Source organism: Pleurodeles waltl, chromosome 12, assembly GCF_031143425.1.
Source record: "Pleurodeles waltl isolate 20211129_DDA chromosome 12, aPleWal1.hap1.20221129, whole genome shotgun sequence".
NCBI lineage: Eukaryota > Metazoa > Chordata > Amphibia > Caudata > Salamandridae > Pleurodeles > Pleurodeles waltl.
Window position 1 is genome coordinate 513,517,960 of NC_090451.1, and position 17,905 is coordinate 513,535,864.

Below are 17,905 nucleotides of genomic sequence, written 5' to 3' on the forward strand. Positions count from 1 at the left end.
TTCATTCATTACATAAGTTGGAGTTGCCCTTGATGTACTGATACTTCCACACCATAATCAGCCATGCCTTAGTTTAAGGTCTTGAGGTCATGCACATGCACAGCTGTGTCGTCTATGCAAAGAACTGGCCTTAGAGGTTCCACCTGGTAGGCAAACGCACTTTGGAGTACCTACCTCTTAAGGATCCAGATCAAAGAATTAGAGATTCTACCTGCTTCTGACAACTAAGGGCCAGATCTGTGAATGGTTTAGTGTTTGTAGACTCTATGAATCGGTAAATCAGAGGGTTTGTGAATGCTAAACCCCTTTTCTGACATACTAACCTCATAAAGCTATTTGTAAACTTTTTTCAGAATCACTAAATGTGTTTAGAAATGTATACCAAATATAATTTTTTTATGGGGTTTGTTTTTGACATCCCTTCCAAATGCAGATTCTGCATCCTTTGTATCAATGTTTGGCAACTGTAATCCAATCACAAATCATTGAAGAAACACTGGCTCCCAAGTTGGGGTGGTAACCCATTCACAAAAGGAAAGGAGCCACTTTGGGACCTCTTTCACTTTGTGATTGTAAACAAAAGCTTGTTTGGGAGTAGGTCCAGAGAACCACTGCCAACTCTCAAACAAAGGAAACCCTGTCGCACTTTAAAAAAAACTTTAATTCATTTAAAGGCGATTACAGACACGATGGTCTGTGATTTGCAATTAGCGACCTACCTCATGAATATTAATGTGGTGAATCTTATTGTGACCCATTCTGATTCCTTATTTCACAAAATAAAATAGTGGTTGCAAAAAGTTGGTACTCAATTTGACCCTTAATTATTTGATTAACTGTGAGCCAGTAGATTTTTTTATAAGGTCATGAGTAATGTTGCCCACTTTCATAAGATTGAGGCAAAGTCTAACAACTTGATTTTGTAGACTCTGAAGTTTGTGTAGTTCATTCTTTGGTGAGTCAGCTTATATTATGTTACAGCAGTCCAACAATATCAGTGGAAACATAGCCAAAACATTTCCAGAGGCGTACAGAAGAAAAGAAAGAAGGAAACAGAACCTAGACATTAAGAAAACAATGGCAGAAGTTGTAAATGACTGTGTTAACAGTTGAGAGTTGACCTAAGGGAGGAAGTGAATGCACACAGCTCAGGTGCTTTTAGACAAAGTTAATTGAAGTGACTTCTAGACAGAATTCTCGTTAAATCAGTTATTGGAAAAGGATGCTAATGAAAGGGCATTTAAGGTATTGGGCAAGTAATCCATAGAGATTTATATTTTTGGACCTGTTCTGCTATCATTCTTTCCATTTTCTGGCCTGTGAACCCCATTCATGGCTGGTCTAAGTATTTCTCATCTCTTCTTCTACAGGACAAGGATAGGGGCATCTTCAACATGCCGCCATCGTGGGTGGAACCAATAGTAGTGTCTCCAAAAGGTACGATCACTACCATCTATAGCACATGCATATTTTTCCTCTTCCCTTTGTTCTTCCATACCTCTCCGCCAGTCTCTTGATCATTCCCCTCATTTCTTCTCTTGTTCTTCCTTTCTTGACTTCTGTATTTTCAAGATGGGTGTCCATTCACTTTGTGTCTACACCCTAACACTGGCAGCGCACATCAGTCTTGATCCAAAATACACTGCTTCCTCCACATTTTCAGTACACCTGAGCATACTTTGATGGGTTTTGAGATTAAACACTGCTTATTAGACATCAGCAGTATCACTCATTCTCAGGTATCTCTCCCATGGAGTTTCTCTCATTCATCACATGTGCTCTGTAATAAATAATTAGAAGGAATCGACTGAACAAATGTCTCAAGAAAAAAAAGTGCCTTATGGCATATGGTGCAAAGATTCCCTCAATGATCATCACCCAAGGAAAAAAGGCAAAACTTCATGAAGACTGAAACTACTGATGAAATACTTGTCATTAACCAGATCATAAGTACATAAGTTGTGGATGATTCATGCACATATGTTTATTGCCATGGTATATCCACAAGACAGTCTCCTTTAGGCTTTTGTGATTAAAACCTGATACCCTACAAAAATATTAACCTAACCTTAAAAGGGAAATGCACTAATCAGTACACGTACCAACGTCAAGACGCACAAATCATAGGCCAGCACATTCAAAACAGTATGGCTGAGGAAGAGGAGAGAATATACCAAGCCACATTATAAATCCCCTGACATTTGCTACTATGGCCAGCGTGGCCATCAGCCCTACTAGCAGTACTGAATTTAACAAATGCTGCAGAAGAGAACTAAGTATCATCAGAGGAAAACTATAAGGGGGAGAGGAGGTCACATGCAATCTTCCTAAGCAGAACGACTCCTTCAGACATCTCAACATTGGCTTACCTACTTTATCCTCACCATTGGCCACTCTTGTTATATGGAACATTGTTAATTACCTGTAAAAAGTGTTATCGCTAGTAGGATGCAGTGTGCTTTAAAAAGCCTTATATAGTGTTTCAAAGATGGGATTTAGAACCGTTCTAAAATTCCTACTGAAATAGCTTTCAGATTTTCAGGTCGGAGTTCTAGCTTCATATATTTTTTGTGAAATACTTCCTCTCCAGCAAACAAATTCTGTGCATGCCCTAGATGTGAAATAGTCTCTTCGATTGCACCCATAAAAAGATCAGGATAACTACAGGCAAAAAAGATCAGAATAACTACAGACCTTTCTGGCAAATACGTGAACAAGGATGGCAAATTTGAAGCAGCCCAACACCATTAGATTATATTTCGTAGAATTAATTGATACCAAAAAGTAAACAAGTTTGTGTCCCATGTACCCATGGTTCATTCCACTAGAAGGAAAGTGTCTACTATTGTCCGTACAGGCAATATACTTATAGCTGACATTTTCAGAGCAGCTACCTAAAGATCAGTTCACACATCTACGAAGAAATATCCTAGTTCTCCGCCATGGAAATCACTGGGGACCTATAAATTAATCTTCAAATTAAATTATTGATGTCTTATGCTAGCTTCAAGAGTAACTGGGGTTCTAGGGACAAATATGTATTTTCTAGCATAGCTTGGTCGACCTTGTGTGTTAAAGGAAAAGTTTATTTTTCTCTGTGCAAAGCTGTATTGGTTATCTGCCTAATTACTTTCCTTTTTTGGTTTGAAAAACAGAAAACGTTCACAGGATGATACACCTACTTTGTTGATATTAGAGATGTATTTATGCTCTTAAACAGAAAGAAAATAAAAATAAACCTTAGAAGGACCTATATTTTTTAAAATATGTTTTTCTTATAAAAGGCTTATGGGATCCTACTCGGGGAGAGCCTATTCGTTATCCATGACATTATCTAAGATGTCCCTGATGGTGGCTTTTCCTTTCTTGCAATAACTGCAGCATAAAAAATAGTACTATTCATTCATTAAAATCTGATTACCTGCCAAAGGTGATATCATACTGGTACCTAGATGTATCAAACATTTTTGCGATCCGTTGGCGATCGCAAAAATGCGTTTTGGTATGTATCAAATCCAATTTGCGATTCAGGAACTTGTTACCGAATCGTAAATTGGATTTGCGACTACATACCGATTCAGTATTAGGAAGGGGCGTGTGTAGGGCATCCTTTCCTAATACAGAATCGCAGAGGTATGTAAGATTGTTTTTTGACGCTGAATGCGGTCGCAAAACAATCGCAGTTACCACCTACTTCAAGGAGGTGGTAACCCATTCTCAAAGGGGAAGGGGTCCTCAAGGGACCCCTTCCCCGTTCTGAATGCATGCAAAAACGTTTTTTAGGAGCAGGCAGAGGTCCCACGGATCACTGCCCACTCTTGAAAAATGAAAAGAAAACTTTTAATTTTTCATTTTTAAACGCATCCCGTTTTCCTTTAAAGAAAACCTGCTGCATTTAAAAAATAAAAGATTGCTTTATCGAAAAGCAATCACAGACATAGAGGTCTGCTGAGCCCAGCAGGCCAACATCCCTGTGATTGTAGCCATTCGCAATGGCTTGCAAATTGCGGCCTACCTCATGAATATTAATGAGGTAGGTCGATCTGCGAGCCATTGTGAATCGCGGTATGAAACTCCTGGAGTTTCATACATTCCAATAGCAATTACTTAATTGTGATTCGCTAAAAATCGCAATTAGGTAGTCGCTATTGTAAAAAATTATACATCTGGCCCCAAATCCTGTATGAAGTCTGACACTTTCTTTTGGCAATCCTTTTGCTTCCATTCGAAAAGGAAGCTCTCCAAGCTGGAAGGTAAAGCGACATTGTACTTTTTGACTGACACAGAATGATTTTGAGGAAACAGCCTATGAAGACCACCTCCTTTCTTGAAATTTGGTTCAGCTCATCATTTCCCGCTAGTTTTCAGTCAAAGATGACCCCAATTTAACCTCTTCTGTCTCATAGCATGGAGAAAGCGTAGATCTTGACATAGAGAAAGTTCCTCTTGTGTGCAAATATAAAGATGCCATTTGCACAGTTGTGCATAAATTTGACAGCATTTCTTGGCATGTATTCTTGTAGTATATATATTATAATAAATTGTGCACTGGACCCCAGAACCCTTTCTGCTTACAACAGGTGTTTTCTTTACCCTACCACCTTTGAGGTACTTCTTTGGTATGTATTCAAGGAAGAAGGGAATTAAATTATTGCACTTCCTGTAAGGGGATAGTGACACATATATTGCTTGCATAGATGTCATTTTGTTTAGACAGCAACGACCTCTCATTGTTGTTGATGGTTTGTGATAGTGTAGATATTGGTGTTAGTGATGGTTGAGGTAGGATGCTGGGAGGGGAAAACAGGGAGACTTGCAATTTAGCAGGTCAACAGCCACTCAACCAATCCCCCTCTATTGCATTCATTGAATATTCACGGTGTGATGATCTGCAGGGCTTATTGATACAACATTGAGGATGGGTCGTCTCTTATTTTCTCTTACACCTAATTGCACCACCACACATTCTTCTTGGGAAATGTGTTTACTGCCACACCATAAATAAGTCTTAAAGAGAATCAAACCCAAAATCGTAAATAGAAACACCAAAAACATGTTATCACCCTAAATAACAATATTTGGCATAAACCATTCTGTAAAGCCCTTTGATACTTATTCTATCCAACCAGGCTTGTCAGCTACTGAACACCTACTTCGTATTATTTAACTTTTAACCCTTGCTGTTTTTCTATCCTGCAGAATTCGAAACCAGGAGCCCGGAGGGGAAGAAGGTGATTCAGTATAAGAAGTCTAGGCTTGAGAAGTGGGCACCATACCTGATGGAGGATGGGATGGTGTCATGCCACACCATCTATCAGGACAACGAGTGTAAGATGGAGGGTTTTGGGACTGGCAGATAAATTCAGTTATTGGATCAATTCAATTATTGGTGGACTTACCCGCGAAGGCCAAAACAAGATTAAGTTTAAAAAGTTGTTATATATATATATATATATATATATATATATATATATATATATATATATATATATACTGGAAGATGCAGGATCACAAGAAAACAACAGCCAGCCAGGGCAAAAATCTGGATCCCAAAGGATACAAAGAGCCACAAGAAAATGTAATATCCAAGAAAGAAGTGACTCAAACAGATGATCTCATTAAAGAACAAAAATATATTTCTACTACAACGTTTCAGCTTCCGCCTTCCTCAGGTAGTACAAGATGGTTTGCTCAGTGGCTGCACAGCTGACACTGGTGGATTTTCAAAAAGCATCATGAGTGAAGATTCCAATTGGAATGTGGAATCAATGCAGTCCTGAGAACTCTTCAGATATGCAGAAATCAAGTGGTATTTCTGCATATCTGAAGAGTTCTCAGGACTGCATTGATTCCACATTCCAATTGGAATCTTCACTCATGATGCTTTTTGAAAATCCACCAGTGTCAGCTGTGCAGCCACTGAGCAAACCATCTTGTACTACCTGAGGAAGGCGGAAGCTGAAACGTTGTAGTAGAAATATATTTTTGTTCTTTAATGAGATCATCTGTTTGAGTCACTTCTTTCTTATATATATATATATATATATATATATCATTGTCACCTCCTGCTCCGTAAGGCCGAAACGTGACAGGATTTTTTGTCTTGCTGCTCAGAAATGCTATTAAATGCTTGGATTTGGATTTGAACATGGACTGGTGCCTAGGCTTTTCGTGTTTTGGAGATATTTTCTGTGGGATGCTTCGCCCCAGTAACCCAGGCCGCCCTGCAGGGTCTGTGGCCCCTTACGGAGCAGGAGGTGACAATGATAGTTTTATGGAAGGGGCCCGACCCACTCACCTTCATGCAAACAAGGCATTTATCCGAGAAATATATTGTGATGGAGGTGAGCAAGGGATAGGAGGGAGACAGTGTGCCTCTCCTCTTACTTTTCATGTATTCCTTGTATTGCTGTTCTCATGCTGGGCAGCAACTGTAAAAGCAAGTGGACTATCAAGTAATGAATACCTAATGCACATAAGAACATTTATATGGTGAACTGAAGTGCCTCTTATGCTATTGCAGCTATATGGAATTTAAGCGCTCCAGTTCAGGAAGTTATTTATATGGAACTGTGCATTATGGGAGTTGGAGTTTGTTTATTGAAGTCACATGACTGTGTATTTGAAAAACACTGGCTCACTCACACCTGCTCTTACTTACCTGTGAACAAGGCATGCTGTTGCCGAAACGCGTCAGGATTTTTTGTCCTGCTGCTCAGAAATGCTATTAAATGCTTGGATTTGAACATGGACTGGTGCCTGGGCTTTTCGTGTTTGGGAGATATATATATATATATATATTCAGTTAGATTTACACATTTGTAATTTACAATCATTTGCTCATTTTTTTGCATTTCTGTGGGACTCATCCCTAACGTAAGCATAGCATACATAACGTAAGTTAAGAATGAGAACATTTTTCCCAGGAAGTACAGTGAAAGCAAGAAGATGCCATTGCATTGATCTGTGTCTTGAACAAATTCTACTTGAAATGAACGTGAGTGAGAAAAAGCGCACCAAATGATTTTCAGAGATTATTCTCATATTTCCTTTTCATCTTCAGAACTAAACTGAATTTTGGTATTTGGTAGTTCATGGATCGTGGCTGCCACTCAGCCAGTCTCCTCCACCCACCCTCCAAACCGAACTACACAGAACTGCAGTACTCCCAGGCCATTTACCACAAATGCATTAGCACCTGCAGTAGGTGAACTCTCAAGTATGCCAAGCACCGATAAACCTCTGAAGTATCCAGATATGCTGATAGGAAAACAGCTCCTTCACCCTCAAAGTAACTTTGCACCCCAAACTCCCCTCATCTCACTTCAGTCATGCCATGCTCTCAAGAGGAGTTATAGACCTACATGTTGTTAATCAGGGGGTCTTAGATTAGCTCGGCTTGGCTTTTTCTGTTGGATTTAAGACAGATGTTTGATCCAAGTGGGCAGCATTACAGTAATGCAACACTTAAAAAATCCCAAAGAATATTATCGAGGTACCTGCACGAGAAGTTGGTTACTTTATGGTGTTGGGCCCACCAACTTTTGTTCATATTAGGAAGCACTAGAACACAATGCTGACATAGCTGCTTTCAGCAGATGCACACGCGTCTTAGACAATCACGGAGTTCTTGTGAAGTTCTTTTTTCTGATGTCCTCTTGTCAGTCTAAAAAATTGATATAATTTAGTCGGACAGTGCTTGAGCAAATGTCCTTGCAATTAAAGAACTTTTTAATTGCTTTTCCCATTTTAAAGATGGCCACCTTCTCTGTAACTCCTCATTCTTGCGGGAGAACGTTCAGACTGGGTACATGCTTAGAAACAATTGTAAGCTTACAGCCAAGAGGCTTGAGGGTGGTAAAAAGGATAGAATGGCAGCGCCACTTTTCTTGTGCCCCTTAGCGCCCCCCTAACACCACCGGAGGAGCGCCACATTTATAATACGGTGCACCATGGCGGTAGTTAGGGTGACTAGTGTCATACTTTTTTTACGCTAGTCAGGTGCTTTGCAGGACTAGCGTCAATAAGTATGACGCTAATCCTGCAAAGCATCCAGAGGCCAATTGTAATCAATGGGAGCCTCTTTTTAACACTTGCACTTAGCGTTAAAAAATGCCGATAAGAATTGTGCAAAGGAATCTCATAGATTCGGGCACTGGGTTTATTGGAGAGTGGCAATTGTGACCCATCCACAATTTCCTTTTAGACACCCAAGAGATGGAGGTGAGACAGTGGTTCAAGAATCGGCAGGACAAGCTGGAAATGAAGGAGATCAATAGGAAAACCGGGACAACAACAGATTATTTTGCTCCTGGACGTGGCGAGTCTCTAAGAGGTACACCTGCTCTCCAATTATATTGCTGCCTCTTATGTGTTGCCATTTTGTTATCAACACCACAATTGTCTTTCTTCCTTCCCATCCCCTTGTGTCTTTCATCAGGCTGCAATATGTACAGATTAACAAATCCTTTTTAACTGCAACTCTGTTCCTTTTCAGTTTCTTATTTCTCAGCCCTGAGGGCTGCGCTAATCCTAAAATAATGTCAACATCTATCAACCTTCTTTCCCCTATCTATCTCATATCCCATGGCTGCCCTGAAATTTCTGTGAAGCTCATCCCTGTGCAGCTAAAGTCACCAAGAAGAACATATATTAAAGTGGCTGCTTTCTCTGCTAAAATCTTCCACTTTGCTTGACCAACCTTATGCACACCTTTTCTCCACATTTGCCAAATAATCTGTTTTACTGATTGAACCTCTCACATTCCGATTATTTTCACTAGCTTTTCTTTGTTGTCAATACCATTACCCTTTTTCTCCTCTGCCAAATCTAGTATATTATCTCTCATACTCCTTCTCTTCCTACATTATTTATTTGCAACCCCTCTAGCGAGACAGTAAGGGACCTAAACGTATGTAAGGAGCAAAATAAGGTTTGATCATTTAAGTAACAGATTGTTTTCATGGTTTGAGACTTGGAAACAAATAGTGAGAACCACCAAATGTTTTGAGAACTCTCTACTAATGGAACCTAATGAATGCAAAAAAGCTCTATGAGGATGGACCCTCTGGTTGGAACAAAGTCAATTTGCTGTAATGACGCAAGGCATTATATAGTAACTGCTTTCTTATCCCAGTGTTATGCATAATTCCAAAGCTATTTACTCATAAACATTTCATGGATGGAGAGAACAGCTTAATTTGTGTTATATGCTTTGTCAACAAAATGCAGTGTGAATGAAATCTCGGTTTTCATTGAAGAATTACAGTGACAATGTTGTTCACTTGCCAAACATAAGCATGATAACATAGAATATTTTGATCACGATGATGGCCTAAGTATGAGCGTGAGACACAAAGCTGAGAATATTTTCCTTGTTAGACCAACACCTCATCTAACATTGTTTTTGCTATTTTGTTGCATGAAATGCAGCAGTATTGCACAGAAATGAGTGGATGTTTGTTTCACTGTGAGGCGTGACTGAAGCTTTTCAGAGAAATGGTTCTGGATTCCTGAGAAAGATTTTTGCTAGGTGAAAGTGGGGAAACTATGTAATTTAGTATGGAAAACGCATGAAATAAAGATGTGTGGGTTGAATTTGAAGAATAAAGGTGCCTGTATGACATATTGCCCCCTTGAGAACAGTGCAAAGTAATGTTATTAAGACCTCTTATTAATCTGCCTCTGTTCATTGCTTATGTAGAGGAAAGACTGAGTTCTAAGTAAATACTAATTGTCTTATCTTCATAGTAAACATATGCCACCCAGCCTGACTGTATTTTGCCATCACCCATAAGTCCCCAGCAGGAGTATTTTTCTCCAGTTCATAAGTGACTGTGTTGGCATCTCCACCTCTCATTGATTTGTGACTAAATATATGTGTTTGAAACTGACTTAACTTTTTTCCAGCATGGAAAAGCATTATGGAACTCTTCCAACTGAGTAGAACATGCAATTCTTAAAAGGGGCAAAGCCCAACTACTGAAATCTCTAGATACGAGTTTAGAAAATTGCCCTAGGACTATTCAAACCTTTTTCCTAAGCAATTTAATTCTACAAGATGGATTCTTTGCTAGATAATTATTGATACAGGTAAATGGCTTTTCCCACCACATGAAGGCTAGGTCATCCTACCAGGGTAATTGTAAACATAACGTATTAACTTATTTCATTGTGTCAAGAAGGTCCTTCAGGTAAATTTAGTCATGATTCAGCAGTGTGTATATCCTAGCATATATAAAGACGTGTTTGTAAGTATCCTTTATGAGAAGTGTCTCAATAATCCACAAGATGTTTTTCATTGCTACAAAACTGGAATTGATTGCAGCGTTATCTAAATGTGCATGAACTTCTTTTGAGCATATTCACATTTGCATTGTAAAGTTATTTAATTTTTAGTTTGCTTTTGTAAGCTGCACCTCTACCAAGAAGCAACCTGTGCTGCAGACTCTTTCTGTTGGGAAGCCTTGTTTAGCTATCAATGACATACATTTGACTTTGGGACCTTTACTGTGAGTTTTACCGAATGGTGCTAATTAGGAATTGGCTGGATTGTGGTGCAGGGATATCGGAATCCAGATTCTCCATTTCTGCGTAGTGTCCCCACTCCTGAATCCGGCCGTTACAAGTTTTAATCCATCTGAGTAGAACATGAGTTCCCTAATGGTCAGGTGAAGATGGAAAATGGCAGGTGATTTTGCAAGTGGTAGGACAGCTTTCAAATGGGTAGAATAGCGATGCTTCGTGTGAGATTTTGATAGAACTGGAAGGAAGTGTGTTAAACAGTAGCCTGTGAGGCTATTTGCTGCTGACACATGTTTCTATAAACAGTTGTACTATTTTGAGAAAATACAGTTTTTAGGGCCAGGCTGTTTTTGGGGCAATAGTTCTCTCATGTGACTTTTGTGATATATGGATTAGTGAATAGCTACCTAGGAATTTTAATCAGCCTGCCACAGCGTGGGGGTGATAGAGACTTCAGAGGTACTCCAGTTGTACTCATTTGGTTTAGAGAATAATTTGCAAAACCTTTACCTGTTTTTGATGATCCACTGACTTATAAAACACTGTTCCATAAAGTTATCCTCTGGAAGTCTAGAAGATGAAACACATGTCGACTTAGAAAGAAAAAAAAATAGTGCATGTACCAGCTACAAACAAAAGAATTGAAATAAGCCAGTTCAATTAAGAATTATGATTTAAATTAATTAGTTTTCCTAAATGTTTGTGTATAAGAATAAAAGATTCAGACAGTGAAAAAGTAGTCAATAGCTTTTTCTTGGACATTTGTGGGTGCTTATTAGCCCAATTACATCTTCTAATAGTGTGAGTTTCCTAAATTTCTTCTACAGTAATAATGTGCTGGGAGGGTAGAAAAGAAAGGGTTTCTTGATGATGTAAAGGGTAGACCGTTGTAGAAGAACAATAGTGTAGAAAGTGTAGAGTGATGGTGAAAGGAGTACAATGCCTGAGGACGGTAGCATTTAGGGCACTGGGCTTATTGGGTAGTGGTAATTGTGACCCCGCTGCCAGTTCCTTCTTAGACACCCAAGAGATGGAGGTGAGAGAATGGGAGATTAATAGGAAAACCAGGACAATAACAGATTATTTTGCTTCTAGACGTGGCAAATATATTTTTTAAGTTGTTTCATTTTTAATGTGTGTTTTTGTTCGCTGCACCTCTACCAAGAAACAAAGTGTGCTGCTGACTCTGTTGGGGAGTCTTGTTTATCTATCAATGCCATACATTTACTTTTGGGACCTTAACTGTGAATTTTACTGAGTGGCACTAATTAGGAATTGCCAGGGTTGGGTGCAGGGATACCGGGATCCAGGTTCTCCATTTTGGCTTAGTGTCCCCACATCTGCATCAGGCCATTACAAGGACTTAATACCTGGAATGGGGGATAAGTATGCAGACCTGGATTGTAGGGGCTGTGCCAGTGATGTTTAGCACCCACCCTGAGCAGGTGATAAATATCAGCTTCACAGTTCAGGATGTTTGTGGTGGGGGGAAGCTGTGACTTTGATGGGATGGGGCATTGACTGCTACCCCTATGGTGCCAGAGGGGCTGTGTGAGGGCTGATCTGCACCTGGTAAAACAGGGCCTGATGCTTTCAGACCACTCTTAGATGCCTAGAGCAGTATCACCTGGGATGCCTTCAATGGTTATGTTAGAATGTAGACTGAGTCTGCATGTGCAACCAGGACCACACTGGCCATTTATTCTATTGGGTATGTCTGGGGGGGGCAGGGCCGGGAGCCGTTGGAGGACAGGTTTGAAGGTTGGCAGGGGCCACCTCTGTCTCCAGCTCTGTGGGGTTTATAGCAACAGGCACAGCGGGATAAAGCGCATGAGAGGGCTAGATATAGCAAGAGAGAGAAGCAGAAAGGAAGAACAAGAGAGATAATAGGAAAGTGAGAATGATTGGAAAGAGAAGGAAGAGATGAAGGGGGCAGGGTTTGTTTGAACACTTTTGATAGGGCTGCTTTTGGCCCCATGTCAGACCAAAAGCACTATGCTTCTGTCTGGGCCAGACTGAACTTAAGGGGGAGAGTAGGTAGGGTTGCACAGTACCTGCAGCAGTGTGAGGATTGGAGGCATGACAGAAAGGACACAAATCTGACAGCAAGGGGAGCACTGCTTGGAACAATGGCATTCTGCACTTTTCTGTTTCCAAGTTCTAGGTTACAAATGACAAAGCTACAGAATATATCAGGTGACTGGTAGGATACGTTGGTCATGACACACAAGGCACAGGAGTCTTTGCTGGTGGATTTTGATGCAGAACATTTATTCAAGAAGAGAATCCAAACATTTTGATAGTTACAGGTGTGTTACTTTAAGTTTGGTGAGCTCATCTAGGAGAAACGAAAGTGCACATGTTTGGTTAGGATCATAAAGTATATTTCACATAAACAGGGTCTTAACTCAGAGTAGTGCAGCTATCTTGGATTGCTTCTTTCCCCTTAGTTCTGATAAAACAGGTGTAGATTCAGATGGTCAACATGACTATGAATTAATCCAGTGAGGCTCACTCTCTTTGACATAGGTTCCTGATTAAAGAAATGTCTTTGTATGCTGTTCATCTGCCAGGAATGCAAAACATCAAAGAAGACACTCTATGCAGGATGTTCTGTGAACACCATAAGTGGGGACTAATCACAGAAGTGCTAAACACAGTGTTCAGCTTTTTAGGAGATTGTAGAAATTGATGGATTGTGTAGGAAATCCATCTTTTCTGTGTGGCCACTCCACACTTTTTGCCCTTTAATTGACCCTATACTGGCTTTAGAACACTGTGCACTTTAACCCTGCTAATCTATGGTAAAGCGCCAGGGCCCCCCCTTAAATATGGTTGAATTTCCATATTCCTAATTGGTATATTTAACTTATCTATGATTCCCTAGTATATGTTACAAAATGTACCCAGGGCCTGTAGGTTAGATGTCACTAGTGGCCTTCAGAGCATCCACTACAGTGACACTGGATAATGTATAAAACATGGCTTCCAGCCTAACGTTGTAGCTTGACTATGGCAGTTTAAACACCCTCAATTATACCTGTCAAAATAAACTCTTTTGACATGTCATAACCTCCTTCTTAAGCATTAATACATCACCCCTGTGTAGGTCTTGTAGTTCACAAGGCGGGGTTATAGTATTTAAAAGTAGGACATGTAAAATGTAATGTTAACATGTCCTTACAGTGCATACCATCCCAAAACCTATTTTTCACTGTGGAAGGCCTAGCTGTTTTATGCCGAAAACCACAGTACAGATAAAATTTCTAATGCTGTATCTCGGGAATGGGACTAGCTAGAAAAATGATTCAACAACTATTTTAATAGCTATCAAAAATCCAATTCAATGGTGAAGTCTGATTGTTATTAAGTATTATGGAAAAGTAACCATAAGAAAGTTAAGTTTATCCTGACTGATGTCCCTAAAGGCTAATTTGCATTTGGTCTCAAACTTCTTCCAGCCAGAGATTAGCACTGAGTATTTAAAATGCTTGTCGGAGCAAACAATAGACTGATCTGAAGGGCAGACCTGACTTCACTGAACCACAGCGAATAAGCAGGATGGGGGCTGTGAGCATCCTTTTTGACATTATAGTGTCAACTCGTGCTTGACAGGTCTGCTGAGTTTACAAATAACAATTTGGGGTGCACTTGAAAGGCAGAGAACAGGATGGCAAAACAATTGTTATGTTTCCACTGTGTGGTTGCTGATTTACTCTGCTTTGTCCTACGAAAATGATGCCTCTGAGCTCTTTGTATAATATTTTTGGCAGCACTTGAAAGGAAGAGAAACAGTATGCCAGAGCAAGTGTATCCACTGTGTGGCTGTTCGAACACTATACTTCTGTTCTACCAGACTTCTGTCTCTGGGTTTATTAGGGGTACAGTGGTTACCTCAAACTGAATGTTGGTGCTAGATGTGGGAGGACACTAGGATTACTATAGTACATTACACACACACATGCCCAGCCCTTGGAGCCAAAATTTAGTGTAGCCAAAGACTTTTGCCATCTTGAAAATGCCAAAAGTGGGTAGGGTTGGCCTTGGGAATTTTATCCTCATGTTAGGGCGTGCCCTGGTGTCTTTCCCACCCACAAAATCTTGCCAGGCATAAATTTGGCTTGTCCAGGTACCCATGTCAGAATAAATCTGGACCTGCGGAAGAACTAAAAAAACTGAGACTGCTGTCTGTGACCTGAGAAGAGCACTGAAGGAATAGACCTGATTGCTCTTGTACCCAGGACCAAGAAGTGGACTCCAAATGTAGTAAGGCTGACCTCCTGTTCAAGCTACTGGGAACACGCTACCAGAGGCCATTCCTGCAACTGCTCAATTGACTAGTAGCAACTGGACATGTCCTGGACCATGCTGTTGGCCTCTGCCTGCCACCCTGTGAGTCTCTAAGTGCCTCTCCTGTGATCCCGGGGGCTTTGAAAGCACACTCCTGTGGCTCATTGTGACTTACAGGACTAAGTTCAAAGGTCAAATCTGACCCAGGAGAGCCTGACTGTAGTATCCAACCCGCACTCCACCATGGTCAGCATCACATTTCACCTAGGTCCCGGTATACTGTGACCACTTACTATCATTGGGACGTTATGCTTCTTGGCACTCTTCCTCCTTAAAACTTTAAAATGTCATATCTCTGGTTCCCCTTATTGGCTTATTGGATTGTTGTCCTATCGGTGTCATTTTGTTTATTCAATTTTACTTTATTTTCTAATACGTTTTGGGACTTTTATTGTTTTGCATTTTTACTTTTTATTACGATTTATGTACTGTTCAGTTCAGTCCAGGTGTTTTTGTATAGCACACAGTTACCCTTATGGGCCTCCCAGCGCTGAGACAGACACACCTGCTGGTTCCTTGACTCATCCAGAGGATCTGACAAAGCCGACATTTAAAAAAGATGTGTTTTCAGGAGTTTCGTGAAGGTGGTTTCTGGTTGTTCCAATCTAAGATTTATGGGGAGATTATTCCATAATGTGGGAGCCGGATATGCAAAGGATCCCCCACACATCTCACCTTTTTAATCTTAGGTACTGTCAGTAACTTTACATTTCTAGATTGTAGAGGCCTCCTAGAAATGTGGGAGATAAGATGTTGCCAAATAAGGGAGGAGCCTTTTCCTCATATTAGAGCTTTAAAATGGATCCATTTTTGCACCGGAAGCCAGTGTAGGTCAGCTAAGGCTGGGACGGCTGAATAATGTTTTGGGAGTCTGTGCAGAGTTCATGCAGCAGCATTTTGGATGACCTGCAGTCATCTTATGACATACTTGGGGCTTCCCAAAAAGAGGGAGTTTCCATAATCAAGACAAGAGTTGATCGCTCTCAATGTTAGAGGAAGCCACTGAATGACTTTCCTTAGAGTTGTCAACAGTCCAAAACACATTGCTGGAAATGTCTTAGCTTGAGTTTCCATTGACAAATTATTATCCAGCCAAAAACTTAAACTTTTCACTGCCTTGGAGGGTTGTGGGCATTCTCCGAAGGAATCTGGGCTTGCCTGGGTTCCACCTAGAGAGGTTGTTACAAACAACCAGCACCTCTGTTTTTTCCCTGTTGAGCTTCCAACTGCTGTCTGATGTTCATTCTGTAACCTGCTTTAAGCATGAATTTAGTTGTAAGGGTGCCTGCCCTGTTTCTGGAATGAGAGCTATAATAAACTGTGTGATGTCAACATATGGCACGAATGCAAGGCTGTGTGCCTGCACTATCTCAGCCATGGAAAGCATATATAAATTAAAAAGTGTGGGGCTTAGTGAAGAGCCCTGTGGAATGCCCCAGTCAATAGGTTAAGTAGCAGAAAAGAGGAATTCTTCGCAGACCTGGAAGCTACTCTTTTCCAGGAAAGCTGCAAGCCAATTGTGGGAGGCAGCTGTAATTCCACATTCCTTCATCCTTTGAATGAGAATAGGTTGTGACACAGAGTCAAAAGCTGCACTGAGATCAAGCATAATCATAGCTGCTGAGCAACTTCAGTCTGAAATGGCCCAGAGTTCCTCTGTGGCTATTAGAAGAGCGGTCTCGGCGCTGCTTCCTGATCTAAAGCCTGTTTGTGTGGAATGGAGGACTGATTTTTTTCTAAAAAGTTGGAAAGGTGCTTATTGACATGTTTCTCCAATACTTAACTTGCACTGGGAAGTAGAGAGATCAGTCTATAATTTTCTATCAGAAGTGGGTCAGCAGTAGACTTCTATAGTAAAGGTTTCACTATGGCATGCTTCCATGAAGGAAGAACATTGCCACCGGCCAGGGAATTGTTCAGGATGTCTGTAAGTACTGGGAGGATAGCGATGCCGCCTTTTATCAAAATATCTGGTTGGGCTAGATCTAGTGGTGAGCCTGATTTTATAGAAGCTAGAATCCCTTCTGTATCTTCCTTGATTAAGGCGGGAAACTGTGGTTACTGAATTTCTTAATGCGGTGGGGCTTAGTACTGTCGTTTTTGGCAAGGAGTTTAAGATATGAATTACTTTATTAGTAAAAACATTTACAAACATATCACAGTGAGTAACAGAAGGAGGGGGCCTGTCATGCAAGTGGCTGTCTTCATTAGTCTGTTTATTATCTAATACATTTCCTTAGAGGAATCAATAGAATTTTCTATTTTATATTAAAATGGGAATCCTGCCCTATCTTATAGCATATTGGTATCTTTTCATTACTTTTCTGTAAATTTCTTTGTTTAGATTGTCGTATAATTTCCTCCAGATTGTTTCCTTTTTGTTTGTCTCTTTTGCTAGTTCTGTAAGCGCTAGAGTATACTATGGAGCCCGGCCACTAGTCATGCTTGGATTTTTGTGGTTTACATGGGGCTGAAGGATTCAAATACTCTGTTAGCCAGTTTTCAAAGTTTTTATACATTTAGAGGTGTCTCCCTTCATGACTGAGGAGGAATCATTAAGATTACTCATCTATTTACCCACATCAAGATTGATCATACCCATCTAGATTTCTGGAGGCGGTAATGATTGTATGCTTTCCTAGGAGAGTCTAGCCGCCAGAAGGGAACTATGTAGTGATCTGACAATAAAACCAGGGTTGCACCTTTTGGGGTTAAACTTGTAATCTTTACGGAGACCGGATAGAGAAGATGGCCGCTACTATGTGTGAGTGTTTTAATTATTTGTTTTAACTGAAGTGCTGCAAGATCTTGCGCTAACCTAGTAGCCGTTACATCACTGTTGTCCTCAATTTGTAAATTGAGGTCTCTTAACAAGGTAAAAGTTGATCTCCGCAGGCTCCATTCTGCAACTATTTCCATGAGTGCCTGAACAAATTGTGTCGCAAGGCCCGTGGGACGACATGCAGTGGCAGCTGCCAGTGAACAGGCGTGGCAGGGGGGACAGGGTGCGAAGGGACGGGGGTGTTTAAAA

At 40.5% G+C, this 17,905-nt stretch overlaps 1 protein-coding gene across 2 annotated transcripts in view; it reads left to right on the forward strand.

The window, feature by feature from the left end:
• Positions 1-17,905, forward strand: part of DRC7 (dynein regulatory complex subunit 7) — a 156,989-nt gene that overhangs the window by 104,975 nt on the left and 34,109 nt on the right. For both annotated transcript variants that reach the window (XM_069217357.1, XM_069217358.1), the window contains exons 9-11: positions 1,371-1,437; positions 5,200-5,328; positions 8,207-8,335. In XM_069217357.1, coding sequence (XP_069073458.1) covers positions 1,371-1,437; positions 5,200-5,328; positions 8,207-8,335 — 325 coding nt within the window. The remainder of the gene's footprint in view (positions 1-1,370; positions 1,438-5,199; positions 5,329-8,206; positions 8,336-17,905) is intronic.